We start from the raw sequence: 18,179 nt of genomic DNA, 5'->3' as shown, positions 1-18,179 counted from the left end.
GGATTACAAGTGCACACCACCATACCAAGCTGAGAATTTTCCTTTTTAGGAATATCTCTACTACTCCCTTTGTTGATGTTCTGAAGTAGAGAATAGGTAATCATATTCCTACAGGATGTGGAGAGAGTTACCTTTTTAGTGTAAATTTTTAGGACGCTATGTAATGACACAATTACTTTCTCTACCAATGCTTTTAAAATATACTGGTTAGGCATGATGATGCATACCTCAAATTCTCCCAGTATTTGGGAGGCTGAGAAAGGAGGATGTAGGTTCAAGGCCACCCTTAACAACTTAGCCAAATAAAAAACTAAAAATAACTAATTAATTAAAAGGACTAGGATGTAACTTGCTTGAGCTCAATCCCCAACTCCCAAAAGACATGGTAAAAAGATAAAATAAAAAGTATTAGGATTATACATGGCTTTGGAGGACTGAATTTTGAAAATTCTCTTTTCTTATTAAGGCATATCCACAACCTTCCCAAGATAGAAGTTCAGTCTTATACAAACTTCGTATCTGATTGGGAGGAGACAAAAGATTTATAAAATATTGTAGAAATAGAAGCAATGAGGTAGAGTGAAGAAATAAAAAAAAGATTAACAGGTATGGAATAAGAACTTCAAATGTTTCAGTTGAGACCAACTTGGGATTCAAATATATTGATTTTCAAGCTAGGTATGGGGGCACACACTTGAAATCTTGCATTTGGGAGGCTGAGATAGAAGGACTGCAGGTCCATGGCTGGCCTCAGCTACTTGATGAGGCCCTCCGCAACTTAAGTAAGACCTGTTTCAAAATAAAGAATAAAAAATAGGGCTGGGGGCACATATCAGAGATAGAATGCCCAGATTTCATCCCCAGCACTACCAAAAAAAAAAAAAAAAAAAAATTATTGATTTCAAGTCATTCTTCTAAGGACAAATAATACATCAGAAAATTTTTAATAATTTGGTGTTCCACATTCATATATACAAAATACTATCCTACTAGTCTTATATATGCCATTAAAATTATTTTACTACTACTATTAATAGTAATAGCAACATCATCTCATGTTTGAGTTTAATAAATTATAAACATCTCACATTTATTTGCTTGTCAACAGTAGTAAGAACTGATTTAAAATGAGCAAGAGTGTCAAATTTCCTGACATACAAAATGAAAAAAACAAAATTAACCCAGAAGACTAGTTGTTAAGATATGCAGGTATCCAATGTCATCCATGTCGTAGAAAAAGCTGTTTTCAGAAACCAGGCAGCCTCGTTTGATATTTACTTTGGTGGTTCCAAAATGAATATAAATGGCGACCTGGCATGTGACTGTGGCAATCTGGAATCAATTCTACCTTTCAGAACCCAGCCTTTAGCTTGGTGAGCACCTCATTATTTTGATGATAGGCGAGTTTTAGCCTTTATCACATGGCTTCCAGCTAGAAATGTTTCATAGAAGACTTTCACAGCTGCAGTGAACCTTATAAGCCATGTCATAAACATGCAAACACATGGCATGAGTTAATATCAGGTTCCAAGAAAAAAAAAAATCAGGTTCACAAAGAACTTCATTTGTTTAATGACAATCTGGATAGAAAATATGAGACATTCAACAGAATTTTTAATGTGTACGGCTGAAGTCTACCTTTTGCCTCTAAAGAATGACCATGTTTTCTTTAAAGATAGATTCAATAATTTTAATCTCTGGAGAAAAATCTAAAATTATCTCCTTTGTCACTTAAGTTACAGCTGTTCTGAAAACTACCCCCTCTCTCATTTTTTTTAAAAATTGGGAATAAAGTTTAAATTTGGACCAATATTAAGAGTTTCACATTTTGCTCTTTCTATTGAAGGCAGGTTCCAAATTCTGATAATAGTTTTTCAAGGCTAAAAATTCTTTCAACTCAGTATTGCTTTCCTACTTTTGTGATTCTGAGTTCTTATTCACTATTTCAATATACAAACTATTGTGCTAATTATTTACACATCTGTAAAAAAAAATCTAGGTTAAAAATAAAATGATCTCTAGAATTTTTTTCTTTGTATGTAAACATAGCAGGATTTTATGGTCCAATACTCAGTCAATGAACCTGACCAAGCCAACACTGGAAATTCTTCTTCTTCTTTTTTTTTTTTTTGGTGGGACTGGGGTTCCTGGAAACCCTTCTACCTCTGGGCTACACTCCCAGACCTATTTTATACTTTTTATTTGAAAAAGGGTCTCCTAAGCCAGCGCTTAGGCTGGCTTCAAACCTCTGTGATCCTCGGGATTACAAGTGTGCGCCACCACACCTGGCTGGAAATTCTTTAAAGTTTTTCTTTACCTTCCTTTGAAAAAGAATGAACCTCTCCCCCCTCCCTGATTTAATGAAAAACATTTAGGACAATAAATGTTTTAGGGGTTATTACAAATAAGACAAGCATGATTTTACCACTGAAGCAGATCGGTTGTTTGTAACAAGGCTTGATCCTCCATAGTTTGAACTGAGGCTTCCAATTGGTGTGTTGTGGGATGGTCCCAATAAACTGTGTATATCACTATGACCTGCAGGCAAACTTGTGGAAGGTCCCACAGCATGGTTCCGCAGCACATGGATAGCATCATCCAATCTGTCTAAACGATCTTCCATTCGAGATTGCTGTAAGGATTGAAAAAATCTAAAGGTTACTGCTGGTATCAGTTTATTAAAGCTGCTGTGTTTCCTACTTTGGGATATATGGAAGACAAGTGAAATGGAATATCAAGTAGCTTCAGAACAAACTACCTGTACCACAAAAAAAAAAAAAAAAAAAAAAGCTATCCATAGGCTAAGCTAAAATTTCACCGGGTGTGGTGGCACACGCTTGTAATCCCCATGTTTGGGAGGCTGAGATAGGAGGATCATGCAGGTTCAAAGCCAGCCTCAGCTACTTAGTAAGGCTCTCAGCAACTTAGCAAGACCCTGTTTCCAAATAAAATATAAAATAGTAAAATAGGTCTTGGAGTGTAGCCCAGAGGTATATGGCCCCTTGGTTCCATCCCCAGTACCACAAAAACAAACAAACAAACAAACCCCATCATTGCTCTATGAGATAAATTTGCCAGTCTACCATGAGGCTATTTCTTTCAGCTTCTACAAAAGATTAAGACTACAATGTCGACACTCAACTGCAGTCAATATAAAAGGATAAACTGTACTTTAATAATCTCTGAAAGATGTAAATTTGGGGAGGGATCCTTACTTCATCAATTTGAAGTTATAATTTTGTATCAGGTGAATAAAATGTATCTTAAAATCCAGATATGTTAATAAATCTGAAGAAATGACAGGTTATGGATACACACATACCTTATATATAAACATATTAGAACTTTAAAAATCAAAAGCACATGCCAAGAGAGCTCTTTTTAAAAGAGTCATTCTCAATAACAGACAAAAATTATTCTTACATACCAGTACAAATACTGAAATGGTCAACTGTTTGATTTTAAAAGACTTTGGAGTCTTTACAAGCTTGACGATTTTAAACGGATAATAGGAAGAGGTTGAAACACAAAAAAAGGCACCATCCAAAAGAAATAGTACCTCACAGACATCCTTTAAGAAGGACATTGCATCTTGCAAATGTTCGTGAAGTTGCTGCTCAACTCGATTTTTCTGGCAAAGTCAAGACAGAACAGGAGGCAAAGCACAGGTTAAGATTAACTCCAAAAGAGATGAGGAAATAGCTGATGTGCATGTCGCATAACATGTTAGTAAAGTTAACACGGAGGCCTGAGCGATCTACTCGTATTAAGATATGAGAAGGCTGGAATTTAACAGGGAAGACACAAGGTTAGCATTTAAACAGCACGCTTTGTTTATATTTGCTTGCAAAATACGTGAGAAGAAAACTTTTTCTCAATTTCTCAATTTCAAATGTTCCGGTTAGTCACAGAAAAAGAATGTTTCTATGTGCAACTTGGAATTATGATAGCATGAATTAGCATTCCATCAGATCATCCTTATTTCATTTTTATAATACTTTGTAATTCTGGGTTATAGATATAAGCATACAAAACAATGGTAGTTAATATTCTACCACAAATTATTTACCCTGGAATACCCAGAAGGTTCTTTTACTATCTAATTTATCTGGTAAACAATGTTTTGCTTATATGATTTGCATAATATAGTCTTTGCTATAAGAAAACATGGGAAATAATTTTCATGAAAAAATAATACTTAAAAATTTTAATGTAAGTCACAAACTGTACATGGTACTATTTTAAGATTTTGCATTGATGGATTTAATATATTTTTATTCTCATTCATATTCTCTAAGTTTCCTCTTATAAGTAACATCAAATTATAGAAAAACTAAGCCCTAATATTTGTCAAAGAAACAAAACCTCTAAAATTGTTTCAGCTGTCTGCACCAGAAGCCGGTGTCACAAAGAACAGATGGCAAAGGCACGCCCCAATGTGTCTTGTATTGTCTAACTAAATCAGGCCATTGTTAGAAAGAATCCATGTGTAATGCTACCCTACTGTTTCTTCATTATTACACAAGATTTACAAAAAAGAAAAAAAGAACCCAAAACACCAAAGAACAATAACAGAAAATCTCCAACTAATACACAAAATCCCATAAGACCAGTAAAAATCTGTAAGAGGCCCTTACCAGGGAGTGAAGTGAATTTTCATAGCTTGGGGATGAAGGAGCTTGTCCTCCAGGTCTGGACCACTGGCTGGTACCTGTTAAAACCGCAAATCAACCATAACACCTATGTTAACTCAGCAATTTTGATAATTTTGTGAAGGAAAGAATAAAGATAACCCCAGAAATGTAAATAAATCTACATCAAAAATTTTGCTGTCTTCTGCATAGTAATGGCTACTTATAAGCCCAAAACATTAAAAAGTCTTTTATTACTAATATAACAATGTAGAAAGGTAAAAAACAAACAAAAAATTGTACTTTAAAACAACTACTTTTATGTTTGCATATTCTTTAGATTTTGTTCACATGCACACATATATTGAAAAACTGCACTCCCAATATACATCCTTTTTTATTCTATCCCCTTCTCTGCCATGGTTTTTATAGTCTTTGTTAATGCTATTAAAGACTGTGTTAATATTTACCTACTTGTTACAATATACTTTGCTTAACTACCCATTATGCTAGCATTGGACAGTTTGGTTGCTATCAACTAGCTAATATGAATAATGCCATAATATGTATTATTGTTTTTTTTCAGAGAAGGAATATATTTTCAAGATAAGTAGCATTTCCAAATTGAAGGTTATATACATATTTGTGATTCTTCATTCACAAGGTCGAATTGCTTTACAAAAGTGTAATATTAATGAACAGTGCCTTTAGAACGAAGGCACAGAGGAACCGATTTCAAATGATGGCAAAAATATTTGGGATTACTTACTAAATTTTTTTCCAACACAGTCTATACCTAAATACAATGTTTAATTTAGAAAATATCATTATAAGAACTTCTGTTAAATTCCTTGATGTTAGAAAGTAGAAGTATAACAAAAGTAATAAAAATAGAAAAAGAAAGGATTTAAGTTCATAAAGAATAAGGCTGGGGACCTGGGAGTGTAGCTCAATGGTAGAACGCTTGCCTAGCATGTGTGAGTTCCTGGATTTGATCCTTAACACACACACACACACACACACACACACACACACACACACACACACACACGGGGAAGCTCAATGGTAGAACGCTTGCCTAGCATGTGTGAGTTCCTGGATTTGATCCTTCACACACACACACACACACACACACACACACACACACACACACACACACGGGGAAAACCCCGTAAGAAAAAAGTAAGCAAATCCACCCATATGTGGAGGTGAATAAATGTTTTATGATCTTGCCAAAATAGTTTTAAAAAAATGACAAAACAACTGATTAAAATCTTCACCATTTCATAGTTTTTCATCTGAAAGTTACAGAAAACAATAAAGAACATATAATTAATTGTACATTATTATTCTTAATAAATGACTCAGTGACAACCTGAATTGTGATGGAAACATAATGTCGGGAGTTAGAAGGTTAATCTGTCTTGTATATTGCTAAGTGAAATTTAAACCATGTTTTAAGAAGGCCTGCTATTATATCATTTATCATTGCTAAAAGTTCATTATATAACTTACTTACTTGTTATCACACAACAACTTACACTGTAACTATTACATCCATTTTAGCTGAAAATCTACTTAATTATTGAACAACCTTAGTAATTGTATTCTCATCAATCTCACATATTTTGTAACCAAAAAGGCTGGATACACAGATTCTTAATACATTGATTATATAGTGAGAGAGAAGATATATTATGTCCTTTAGTTAACATTTTTTTTACTCATAAACAAATTATTTTGAGGAGAATTAAAGGCTTCATGCTGGACAAACAAATATAATCATAAATTAGTCATGCAAATTATGGATGATCTAAAATTGCTCACTAGAATAAACTTGTAGGCTAATTTTATAAATTACAAATAGAATTTAGCAAATAACTGTATGAAGAATCATACATGAAAACAACCAGCCAGTGCTTACCAAGCACTGATGCAGAATTATGAATTTTAGATTGATGATCTATTTTGAAGACCCTAAATTATTGAGAAAATACTTTCCTTTAATGTGTGCAATATTTTACTTACAAATCATTTTGTTCCACAATTCCCTCATCCTTCTTGGGTGCTCAATCTGTGATAGGAGCCTGATTATCAAATTACTTAATTTGCAGGAAATATGAATTCAAATCTTATTATACTTCAATACCTCAGAACCATCAGCATGCATATAGATGCCTTGCAAAACAGGCAGCTTTTGTGGTTCTTCACTAGCTTAGTGTTGAGAAATTAGACTTATGCACTAAGTTAATCAAGCAAAAAATCATCTAAATTCATCACCTTCCCTCCTTTTGAGATGCTAAAATCAAACCCAGAGCCTCCTATATGCTAGACAAACACTCTAAGTTCTATCCTAGCCTCTACCTTCATAATTTTTTGATGGTGATACAAAAAAAGAGAAGGCTTTTCTTCAAAACACAATCCATTTAACTAGAAAAATATATAATTAAACATTATTATTATTATTATTATTATTATTATTATTATTACACACTTTGTAAAGCAGAATGCTAAGAGGTTTAAGTCAGTGATAGCATATCTGCGTGAGCCAGGCATGGTGGCGCACATCTGTAATCCCAGTTACTTGGGAGGATAGAGGCAGAATCATCATGAGTCCTTGGCCAACCTGGGCAACTTAATGGGACCTTCTCTCAAAATAAAAGGACTGAAGGATGTAGTTCAGTGGTGGAGTACTTGCTTAGCAAGTGTAAGACCTTGGGTTCAATCCTCAGTGCCATCATGCAAATTCCAAGCTATATTTATTTCACTGGACAGACCTCCAAACTCCACCTAGTCATTTCAAAATTTCATGCTATTGGTCACAGCAGAGTTAACTTGGTGTAAGTCAATACTCTAAGAGAGAGAGCAGTGAGTGCTCTGCTTCCATAACTCTCCATCTCATTCCTTTATACTGTTGCACATGAGCACTTCACCATCAGTCAACTCAGTAACTCTGGAAGAACAGCATATGTATCTGTTATGCTCTTGCCTTCATACCCAGAAAACTCTCTTTCCTCCTTTTAAAAATCCTACTCTTCCTCGTGAAACCTATCTTGACCATGCATTTAGAATGAACTTTCCAGTTTCATCCTAATTCCTCAATTAGACCAAAACCATGCTGAAGTCAGGTAACTGGTTAAACACCAAGTATGCTGACAGATGATACAAATAAATACCTGAGTAAACTAGCCCAAACCAAGGATCTTTTTTTTTTTTTACTGTGAATGCCTGAGTACTGTGATTACTGAATTTTCATTCATTGATATTCAAGAAAGTGATAAAGTAATGCAAATGATGGTTCATCTGATTTCCAACTTCCCTAGCCCATTCTCTTAACAAATGCTTCCACATCACCTCCAGTAGACATAGCTATTCCTCTCTTTATCTTGCTGCCAGAGCCCTGACTATATTCACAAGGGTGGAGGAGGGTGGATCTATTCTTTCCTAGTATGAACCAGGAGAGAGTAATTATGTTCTTAGTCCTTAGAATAAGTACTGATACCTAGGATACCCATGGTAGTTTCATTTCTGTTGCAAGCTACTGGGTTAGGCCCAGTGCCGACCACTGAGACAGGAAGGGAAATCCGCTGAAGGGCCTCCAGAAAAGGTTTCTTACAAGACAAAGTGGTAGTTCTTTTTTTTTTTTCTTTTTTAGTATGCATTATTTTGTTTGCATGTGGTGCCTAGATCTTGTCACCAGCCTGAGGAAGAATTGTTAAGAAGTAGAGTAAACGCTCTGATATTTAGAGCTAGAACCTTGCTGCTATGGGCTCCTTGTCATACAGGATTAACAAAGCACTTATTGTTCAAGTTAGCTAGGACAAGAATTTCTCTTCTTTCCATCGTAATTTCTAACTAATATATCTCAGAAGCATCCTCAAATAAGCATTATCTAAGTAGAAACATGCTCCTGATTTGTTAAGTTTCAAAGAAAAATAAGGGGGGTTCGAGAATAACTACCTCAAAGCTACCTAGATGTGTGACCTGCTCAGGTATAAGGAATAAGGTAAGAGTAGAGAACACAAAGTGGGTGAGATTTTTTTGTTCTAAATATCAGGTCATTGCCAAAGAAGGCACAAAGTATTTGGACATATTAAATAGGAGCTCTGCTTTGCTCTTTCTCTTTTTCCCTTTGACTGTGTATACTTTATCACAGTGCTTTCCTTTTTCCCCATCTGTACTCTGCCATGGTATGGTGTGAGAGAGTGTGTGTGTGTGTGTGTGTGTGTGTGTGTGTGTGTGTGTAAGGAATGTAAAGATAACAGGAAGCACTATACGATGCAGGAGGCAAGAGATACACCTCACAGAATCCATCTTTGATTTAATGTTTTAGCAGGAGTACTCTGAAAAGGGTCTAGTAACACCTTATTATATAATTCAACAGTTTACGCTTTAATCATTTGTATTATAAAGAAAAAAAAGAATATCACCCAATAAGCATTGTATAGATGAAGAAATGTGAGATTTTACTTTGGACTGCTTTTTAAAAAAATTCTCTGTATTGCTGATGTCCCTTCATAGATGCTAAGTTCCACTCCATTGTTAATTAAAACTAAAGGACACTTTGGAAGCTAAGTTATTGGACAGAGAGGCAGTGGGCATGCTCAGTAAAGGAAGACATGAATATCTCAGATGAGAAAGTGAAACAGGCGGCAGCAAAAATGACACAAATAATTTTAGCAAAAGTGTGCCAAGCCGAGGGTGAGCAGGGCTAAGGTCGCATCACTCTTCCTGTAATTTCAGCTCTGTACAACAACAACATAAGTCAATGGGTCTTTCAGAGTCTGTCTCTGTGGGGAACAGCTGTTCAACTCTTACTAGACAGCTGAAGCCAGGGAGTCTGAGAAAGTAGAAGGACCTGCAGACGGCTGCCAGCAGCTGCCAGCCACTCATCACTCCACACTGGAATGCTTCTTAGCAGAACCATGGGGCACGTCACAAAGCACAGGTGATATTGATCCTGTTCCCAGTTGATCCTATTCCCAGAAGTCCCCGCCACGAAAAAAGACATAACAACACAACATCCAAACTACTTGGCCCTAACTAATGGCAGAATACCTAACTAATAACAAAATTATTTTTGAGGTTAACTGTCACTAAAGGAATATGGCAATTTTACCCAGTTGCCTAATAATGTTTATTCTTCAAATAAACAAATATATTTTTTCTTCCTTCAAATGCTTTTTAGAAAAATACAGGATCCAAGTGTTTAAATTAATTGCTTAACAGATATTTAAAATTTTTGCATAATTTTATTTGTTCCTAATAATTCAAAATTACCATTTATAATAAAAATTGTGCCTCAAGAAAGTAATACCATAGTATCTCCACTAATAATATTCATCCAAAGTTCTTTTCCTTAGCACAGAAAGAGTATCATCTCTAAGAATTCATTTACATACATATGAAATAATAGCTTAGTGGACCTAAAAATAAAGACATTATCTTAATAAACAGTTAATAAACAGTTTAGCCGGGCGTAGTGGCGCACGCATGTAATTCCCGTGCTTGGAAGGCTGAGACAGGAGGATCACAACTGGTTGGAAGCCAGCCTTGCTGGCTTAAGAGACCCTGTTTCCAAATAAAAATAGGCCTGGGGACTTCCGGGAAGATGGCGACCGAGAAAAGCGGGGCTTAAGAGCCCCGCTAACAACAAATATCCATTACCACAAAATCAGCGCCTTTCAAAGCCAGAAAACAACATCACCAGAGAAACAAAAAAAATCACCAGGCTCCAGAGAGAAAGCGGACTGAGAACAGAGCCACAGAGGATATCCTCACGCCCGAGGACGCGGCAGACGCGGCAGCAGCGCCATACTGCCGGCGAATTCACGGGACGGCCACAGCAAGCCGAGGGGAGCCGCTGCGGAACAGCCAGGCGGGATTTCTCGGCGCAGAGGACATCTAAAGCTCCCAGTGTCTGAGCTCAGCACACGCTGCAGGGATTCAGAGTGGAAATCAAAACCAAGAAAAAAAAAAAAAAAAAAAAAACGCCAGCCCAACAGCCGAGGGCGTAGCAGCGGCGCCATATTGCCACCGGCGGCAGCAGCACGGAACTCACTACAGCTACATCTGCGTACTCAAGAACAGTGAGTCAAATTGCGGGCCACAGCGGAGAAATCCCAGTACTGTACTCACTGAGACTTGACCCAGTGGGAGAGGGGCGGTGGCAGTGATATCAAACCATAGGAGAACGTGCAACCTGGCACCCCCCACGGTCTAAAGCAGCCTCTATCGACTCTCTGGGTCGGAGACTCTGTGATAAAACCCAGTAAAGGAGTAGTGGGGTCTGAGATACTACTGACTCGAGATCCAGAGCACCTTAAGTGAAGTCATAGTGACCCAAGGGAAGAACCCAGAGAAGGCACAAACTTCCGAAATCATGGGAAAGAGGAATAATACTGGAGCAATGAATGCTCACAACCCCACAACATCAGAACCCGATAAAACAGAAAATCAGAGATTTCTAGAAGATCAAATCAGGAAAATAACTGTAGAAATAATAGAGGTGCTTCGAAAAGAACTCAGAGAGAGCCAAAAAGAGATAAAGGATGCAATTAATGAAGTAAAGGCCTCAATTCAAAGCACAAACAACCGATTAGAACACATGGAGAACAGAATCTCACTCTTAGAAGATGATCATTCCAAAAATGAACGCATAGTTTCTAATCTAGGAAAAAATATCCGACAGCAGGAATCTGATATTGAAGAAATATGGGCCCATTTTAAGAGAGCTAACCTAAGAATAATTGGAATAGAGGAGGGAAAAGAAAGTGAAACTAAAGGGATCAACAATCTCTTCAAGGAAGTAATAGCAGAAAATTTTCCAGACATAGAGCAAGAGGTCGATACGCATGTCCAGGAAACTTATAGAACTCCCTTTAGACAGGATCGGAGAAGAGGATCCCCACGCCACATAATTGTCAAAATGACCAATGTGGAAGCCAAGCAGAGAATCTTAAAGGCAACAAAAGCAAAGGGCCAAGTGACATTCAGAGGCAAACCAATTAGAATCACTCCAGACTTCCCAAACCAAGTTATGAGAGCCAGAAGGGCTTGGAGTAACATATTCCCAATTTTGAAAGAAAACAACTTCCAGCCAAAAATTTCCTACCCAGCAAAACTTTCTATCAAATTAGATGGAGAAATAAGAAGCTTCCATGACAAACAGAAACGGAAGGAATTTATGTCTTCAAAACCAGCACTAGAGAAAATACTCAAAGAGATTAACTACAAAGAAGAAATAGGTAACACACATCAGAACTAGAGAAACAAGATTTTCCATCCAACAGACAACTAAGATTGGTTATCTGTGGAGATTCATTATTTATGTTAGTCTGTTACCTATCTCTAAAGGGTATTGTTTGCCTTTATTGTTGTTAATTTTTAGGATTTCTAGTTGGAATATTAATATACCTTCAGATATAGCATTTGGAAATATTTTATCCCATTCTATTAGTAACTCTTAACTCTGTTTACATTGTCTTTGGATATACAATATGTTTTTTATTTTTTAGGGAGTTTGTATACTCTTCTGTTGCCTGTGCCATTGAAATCATAACCAAGAAATCACTGCCAATTTCAATGTTGTGAGGTTTTATGACCCAGATTTTCTCCTAAAAGTTTATAGTCTTAAGATTTATATTTAGGTCTTTTATCTATTTTGAGTTAATACTTGTATATGGGATTAGGTAAGGGTTCAATTTTATTCTTTTCCATGTAATTATTATGTTTCAACAATATTTAGTTAAAAGATTATTATTTCCACCACCAAATGTTCGTGGAAACCTTGTCAAAAATAACTTGACAATATAGGGAAGAATTTAGCTCTAGGCTTTTATTTAACTCCAATGGTTTATATATCTGCCTTTAGAATAGTACTACACTGTTTCAATTATTGTAGCTTTATATGGTTTGAAATCAGAAAATGTATATCTTCTAGCTTTGTTCTTTTTCAAGATCGATGTGGGTACCTAGAGTCCATATTCCATATTAGGATAGATTTTTTTTTCTGAAAAATAAATATATAAATATATGATAGTTTCACCTAAAAAATAGAAAAAAATAGATTCTCTGGTAAGAAAGAAAGCAAAAAGAAATATTGAAATGTTATCTTTAAGTCATCAAAAGCTTGGTATCAGACAAATGAAACTGTTATGTGAGATTATCATTTTTAATTTTGGATAAATTGCTATAATACTAGATGTCAACTACTAAGCCAAGCATAGGAGGGGGGGATAGGGAGAGAATGGGGTGGGGATCGGGTGGGGGCTGACTGGGCAATGTGTGCATGTATGTCTACAAAAGTATGTATCCCACTATGATGTATGAATACAGTGCACCAATTAAAAATAAATATGAAAAAAAATAATCTTTAAACAGGAAAAAAAAAAAAAATAGGCCTGGGACTGTAGCCCGGAGATCGAAGGGCTTCCAGGAACCCCAGTACCACCACCAAACAAACAAACAAACAAACAAACAAACCCAACAACAACAAACAAACAAACCCTAACAGGTATTTATTTTTGAGTCTCACATCTGATGTATGGTTAAGTGTGGAGAAGAAGGAAGAAAGAGGTTACACTTACATGTGCTCTTAATTTTATTTTGGTGGTGGTATTGGGGATTGAATTCAGGGCTAAGAGGCTCAGTAGATATATCACTGAGCTACATTCTCAGTCTTTGTACTTTTAAGTAGATTACTTATTTACTTTTTGTTATCTTATAAATTTTAAAATTTCACTCTTCTGTATTTTACCTTTATCCCAATTGCTCAGTTTAATTTTTATTACTACAGCTGCTATTAGAAATTATCACAAATTATTTTAAAATCTAAAAAGATATGCACATAAACAATTCAAAACTAACAAATATACTGGAATTCTCCAAAATGAATTCAAGAGGAAGCTTCTGTTTATATGCTTTCTTAAAGTCAAAATCTAGGTGATTTTTCTCCTAAGTTTTACTGCATTTTATTGAAAAATAAATGCATGTAAAATATTTCCAAGTAGACCCACGCAAATTATAAAGTAGATAAAAGAGAAATCTACCTGTGAGAGGAGAAGGTGATCCAACTGGTGTTGATGGGTTTGATGGAAAACTACTGCTGGTATGGTCAGGAGAATAAATCTAACCAGAAAACAAGAGATATACAGGCATCAATATGTGATGGCACAAATATTAATCCAATCGCGTGAAGCTATTTTTATAATCCAAATCACTATCCCCAAGACTCGAAATGCAAAAGGTTTTCCTCAACTTTAAGACTGCTTTGTTACATAAAGGCCAAAGTAGCCGCAGTTTTTAAACTAGGACAAAAAACATTTATATTCTAATATGAGAATAGATATCTATTTCTTTCTTATTCTAGTTCAAAGAAAGTTTATAAAAGCTTCTGTGGTTAAACTGTAATCAAGTATCTTAAAAAAAAAAAACTACTGTGAATATAAGGAGTCACCCTACAAAAATAACTCCACAGTAAAGGTAAAGTGGCTCAAGTTATAGCACGTAAAGGTTTCAGCATTTGTTTTAAGGAAGGCATAATATTTTCTTCAACATTTAAAGAAGCCAGATATTCTGTATCCATATCTATACCTGTAAACATAAAAGTTTATGTAAAACAAAGTTTCAGTCACAATTAACATAATGGCTTTCATTTGTTAAATTTTTACTAATTCCAAACTGTAAATAACCCAAAGCCCACTTTTCTCTGATGGATATATTTACCTTAAGCAAAATGCACCAAATTTGTGTGATGTTAGTAAATTACAAAAACTCTGTGAACAGCCATATCTGGAAGTTCAACAGTCAAGCTAGAAAGCGTTTTAGAAAAGCAACGATAGGGAAAAGAATTCAGGCAACATTGGGAAGGCTTTGTAACAGAGGGGCAGTATAAAACCAGTATGAAAGAGTCCGGTGGTTCCAGCCCCAGCACTATCAAAACAGTGCCTTTAAAAAATCCACAGGAGCTGGGTGTGGTGGTGCATGCTTGTAATCCCTACACTTGGGAGGCGGAGACAGGAGGATCACGCAGGTTCAAAGCCAGCTTTGCTGGCTTAAGAGACCCTGTTTCCAAATTTAAAAAATATGTAAAATAGGTCTGGGAGTGTAGCCCGAGGTAGAAGGGTTTCCAGGAACCCCAGCCCCCCCCCCCACACATCCATAAGACATATGTGAAAATTAGCCACAGGTCACATTTTGGTTTCTAGTAGCTCATATAGATAAATTGATTTCAACCATGTAAGTAAATTAGGTAAGGTTGCCAAACCAACAAAAACATGTCTCAACATTCATCTTTGTCATTGTAAAACACTGTTTATGTTTGAGATTCAAATAATTATACCTTTAATTGGCAAGTGATATCAACTTTTATGAAACAATACTGATAATGGAGAGAAGAAATGAAGACATTGATGGTGTGTAGACGAGGACTGAAAAAAGGTACAGTTTTATGCAAAACAATGATTATAAAAAAATGAGTCTAATTGTGTGTGTGTGTGTGTGTGTGTGTGTGTGTGTGTGTGTGTGTTAATGGGGACTAAACCCTGGGGAACCCTACCACTGACCTACATCCTCACATCTTTTTACTGTTTATTTTTGAGAAAGAGTCTCACTGAGTTGCAGAGACTAGCCTTGAACTTGAGATCCTTCTGCCTCAGCTTCCCAAGTCCTGGGATTATAGGCATGTGCCACCACACATGGCTCCAATTCACTGATTTTTTAATCTTCATCTGTCTAAACACAGTTATGAACAATAAAATCCAATGCTTCTTGTTACCTATATATCACCCTCACTACCATACCACTTTAAATCTTCACTAGAACTTGGGAAGGACTATTGGTAAGTCTTCTTTTTTTTTTCTTTTCTTTTTTTGTGGTACTCAAGACTGAACCCAAGGGCTTCTACCTCTGAACTACACCCCAGTCCTAGTTTTTATTCTTTATTTTGCAGTGGCCTCACTAAGTAGCTGAGGCATTTTGCGGGCCTGCAATCCTCCTGTCTCAGCCTCCCAAGTACTAGGATTACAAGTGTGTGCCACCATGCCCGGCTCTATTTAAGTTTTATATATGTAGCTATTCCTTTCTTCATCCCTTACATGACTGGCTGAGCTCTTCTCCTTGAATGCAGTTTTGAACAACCAAATCCAACATTTCCAGATACAACAGAATCGTTCATGTTTGATGTCTTCTACTTTTGTGTCTGGTCACTTGAATGCCTTCTACTTTACAGTCTATTTGTAACCCACATCCCCCGTTATCTAAATACAAGATTCTTTTCATTTTCTGCACACAGCTTTCTCTTACTTTCAGATGTCTATTTCTTACCTTCTCTTTGATGAAGCTCCATCATCACCTCATTTTTCACCTCCCTATTCTCTGAGAACACTGAACCTTGATTACTCCTTTACCTCACACTAAGTTTGACACTATTATTTTTATGTCTGTCTGGTCTCTCCCTGACTATGAGCTCTTTGAAGACAGAGACCTTAGCTCAACACGAATCCACCACTGCCTGCCACTGTTTTATAAGTAGGTGCTCAATATTTTTTTTAAAAACTTGAGTGATAAAACTGTGCTTTAATACTTACTGATAAAGAGAAGAAATCTTTAGATAGTAGTATTTACCTTAGTTTTTATGTTATGGGGGAAGTAATAGAAATACCAAAGGGGGAAAAAGGTCTTGTTTAAAGAAGACAAATTCAATTAAAATTTTAAGATGAATTCAATTGAAATCAGGTTTCTTTTTGTTGTTGTTTTTTGGTGGTTCTTGCTGGGATTAAACCCAGGGCTATTAACCTACTAGGCGAGCACTCTACCAGTCAAATCAGTTTAATGGAATAGCTATGAGAGCAATTATAGTGAGAAAAAATAGTGGTGAAATTTTACTATTTCTGGGAATTAGCGTCAATGTCTGAGGTTATCCATGTTACATCATCATGTATGTATGAGCTTTTAAGGGTATATATAAATGGACTATCAGCTCTTATTTTCTCTAACAACTCTGCCTTTACAGTTAAATAATCCTTTAAGCATGTCAAGAACTGGTGACAATGTTTTTATATCAAAGAAGGCATAGTTTATACTTTATCGGCATTTAAGCTCACTATCACAAAATGACTTAGCAGAATGTTTCAATCCTATAGGTAAACAGGTGTTAGCTCTTAGAAATCATTGTGTAAATAGGAAAAGCAGTATCAAAATGTACCAAATATAAAAAGATAACAGTTATGGCATTTTTCCCCAGAAGCAGCTTCTCCATTTGTATGATAAAAGCCATCTTTCCCACTCACTCATCACATCTGTTGGTTCTACTTCATCAGTTAAAGTGATGACAAACAGAATTGTTATCAGTATTTTCCTGGATGTAAAGATAGCCTTATCTTTACTATTTTCATAAAAAGAACGTGTATATGGGGAAAAGAGGAACCATACAATATTAAAAAAAAAAACCATAATAACACAGGCTTTTGGATCACAATTTCATTAAAACTATCTTTCCAGGATTATTCTATTACCAAATCACAAATTGTACTTAGCCTATAGAAACTTTGTACTACTTTAATAAATTCTAGACACCAGGCTTCATTTGGCAAAGAGCATTTGAAATACAAAAATGTATGTGTGTGATGTGTGTGTGTGTATGTATGTGTGTGTGTGTGTGTGTGTGTGTGTGTGTGTGTGTATATATATATATATATATATATATATATATATATATGTAGTATTTTCTGCTCTTAAAGGACTCCAACAGTGGTGTTTGAAGAAAAAAGTCAATAACTTCAAAATGGAAAATGGAAGTGGGAATGATTTAAAGTCGAGAGCATAAACACAAAGTAAGAACTCATTCTGTATGCAGCCCATGGGCCTCATACTGCTAGGTGACCAATGAGGAATAGCTCCCAATACCTTCTGCCAGGCTGAAATGGTAATATGCCTCATTTTACTGCAACAAATGAGGCTCCACCTCCTATCAGTCATGGTCCATTCCATCAGCAGGGTACCAATAAGCCAGGGGCTAATGAAAAGGGCCTCAGACAAAAAAGAAACAATGGAGAGACCCTAGGCCCAACCCTGGAACCATGAGCCCAATTTTTTAAACACTGCAGTGCACATTTCAGCTAATCTTTATTATGCTAATGTTATTGAGTCTAAGGAACAAAGAAACTTATTTCATGATTTATTTTAAACATCAACTTCCCTGAATTTTCTTCTCTTTTGTTAGAAACTACTGATCATTTATCTATCTAGATTAAAATACACACACCCTCTCTCCCTCTCTTCTCCCCTCTCTCTTGCTCTGAGGTAGAAATAAAAACATAAATTATCACCAAGAAGTCTGATAAAATCAACAAAGTTAAACAGTCCTCTTGTTTGATCTCCTCTAAATTAAAGACCAAGTGTTTTGATATGGTATTAGGAACTGAAATAAACCAGATGTTTCTTCCTCTACATAACTCTCCATGGGCACAATCTTAAAGGGTTATTGCCTGGCAAATGTTCAGGGAAACATGTTAGAAATGGCACAAACACACAGATTTTCCTTTCCTT

The 18,179-nt window shown here is 35.9% G+C and overlaps 1 protein-coding gene across 7 annotated transcripts in view; it reads right to left on the bottom strand.

Moving 5' to 3' along the window:
- The window catches only part of TCF12 (transcription factor 12), a gene marked incomplete at both ends in the record, with an annotated part of 314,193 nt that overhangs the window by 20,368 nt on the left and 275,646 nt on the right, over window positions 1-18,179 (bottom strand). For 3 of the 7 annotated variants that reach the window (XM_080690930.1, XM_080690932.1, XM_080690935.1), the window contains 4 exons: window positions 2,426-2,632; window positions 3,560-3,631; window positions 4,638-4,711; window positions 13,682-13,760. In XM_080690930.1, the coding sequence (XP_080547056.1) occupies window positions 2,426-2,632; window positions 3,560-3,631; window positions 4,638-4,711; window positions 13,682-13,760 (432 nt within the window). The remainder of the gene's footprint in view (window positions 1-2,425; window positions 2,633-3,559; window positions 3,632-4,637; window positions 4,712-13,681; window positions 13,761-18,179) is intronic. The other 4 variants (XM_080690933.1, XM_080690934.1, XM_080690936.1 and 1 more) reach the window with 2 other exon arrangements.

Source organism: Muscardinus avellanarius (genome assembly GCF_963383645.1).
Source record: "Muscardinus avellanarius genome assembly, chromosome: 3".
Taxonomy (NCBI): Eukaryota; Metazoa; Chordata; class Mammalia; order Rodentia; family Gliridae; genus Muscardinus; species Muscardinus avellanarius.
This window is presented reverse-complemented; position numbering and strand designations above follow the sequence as displayed.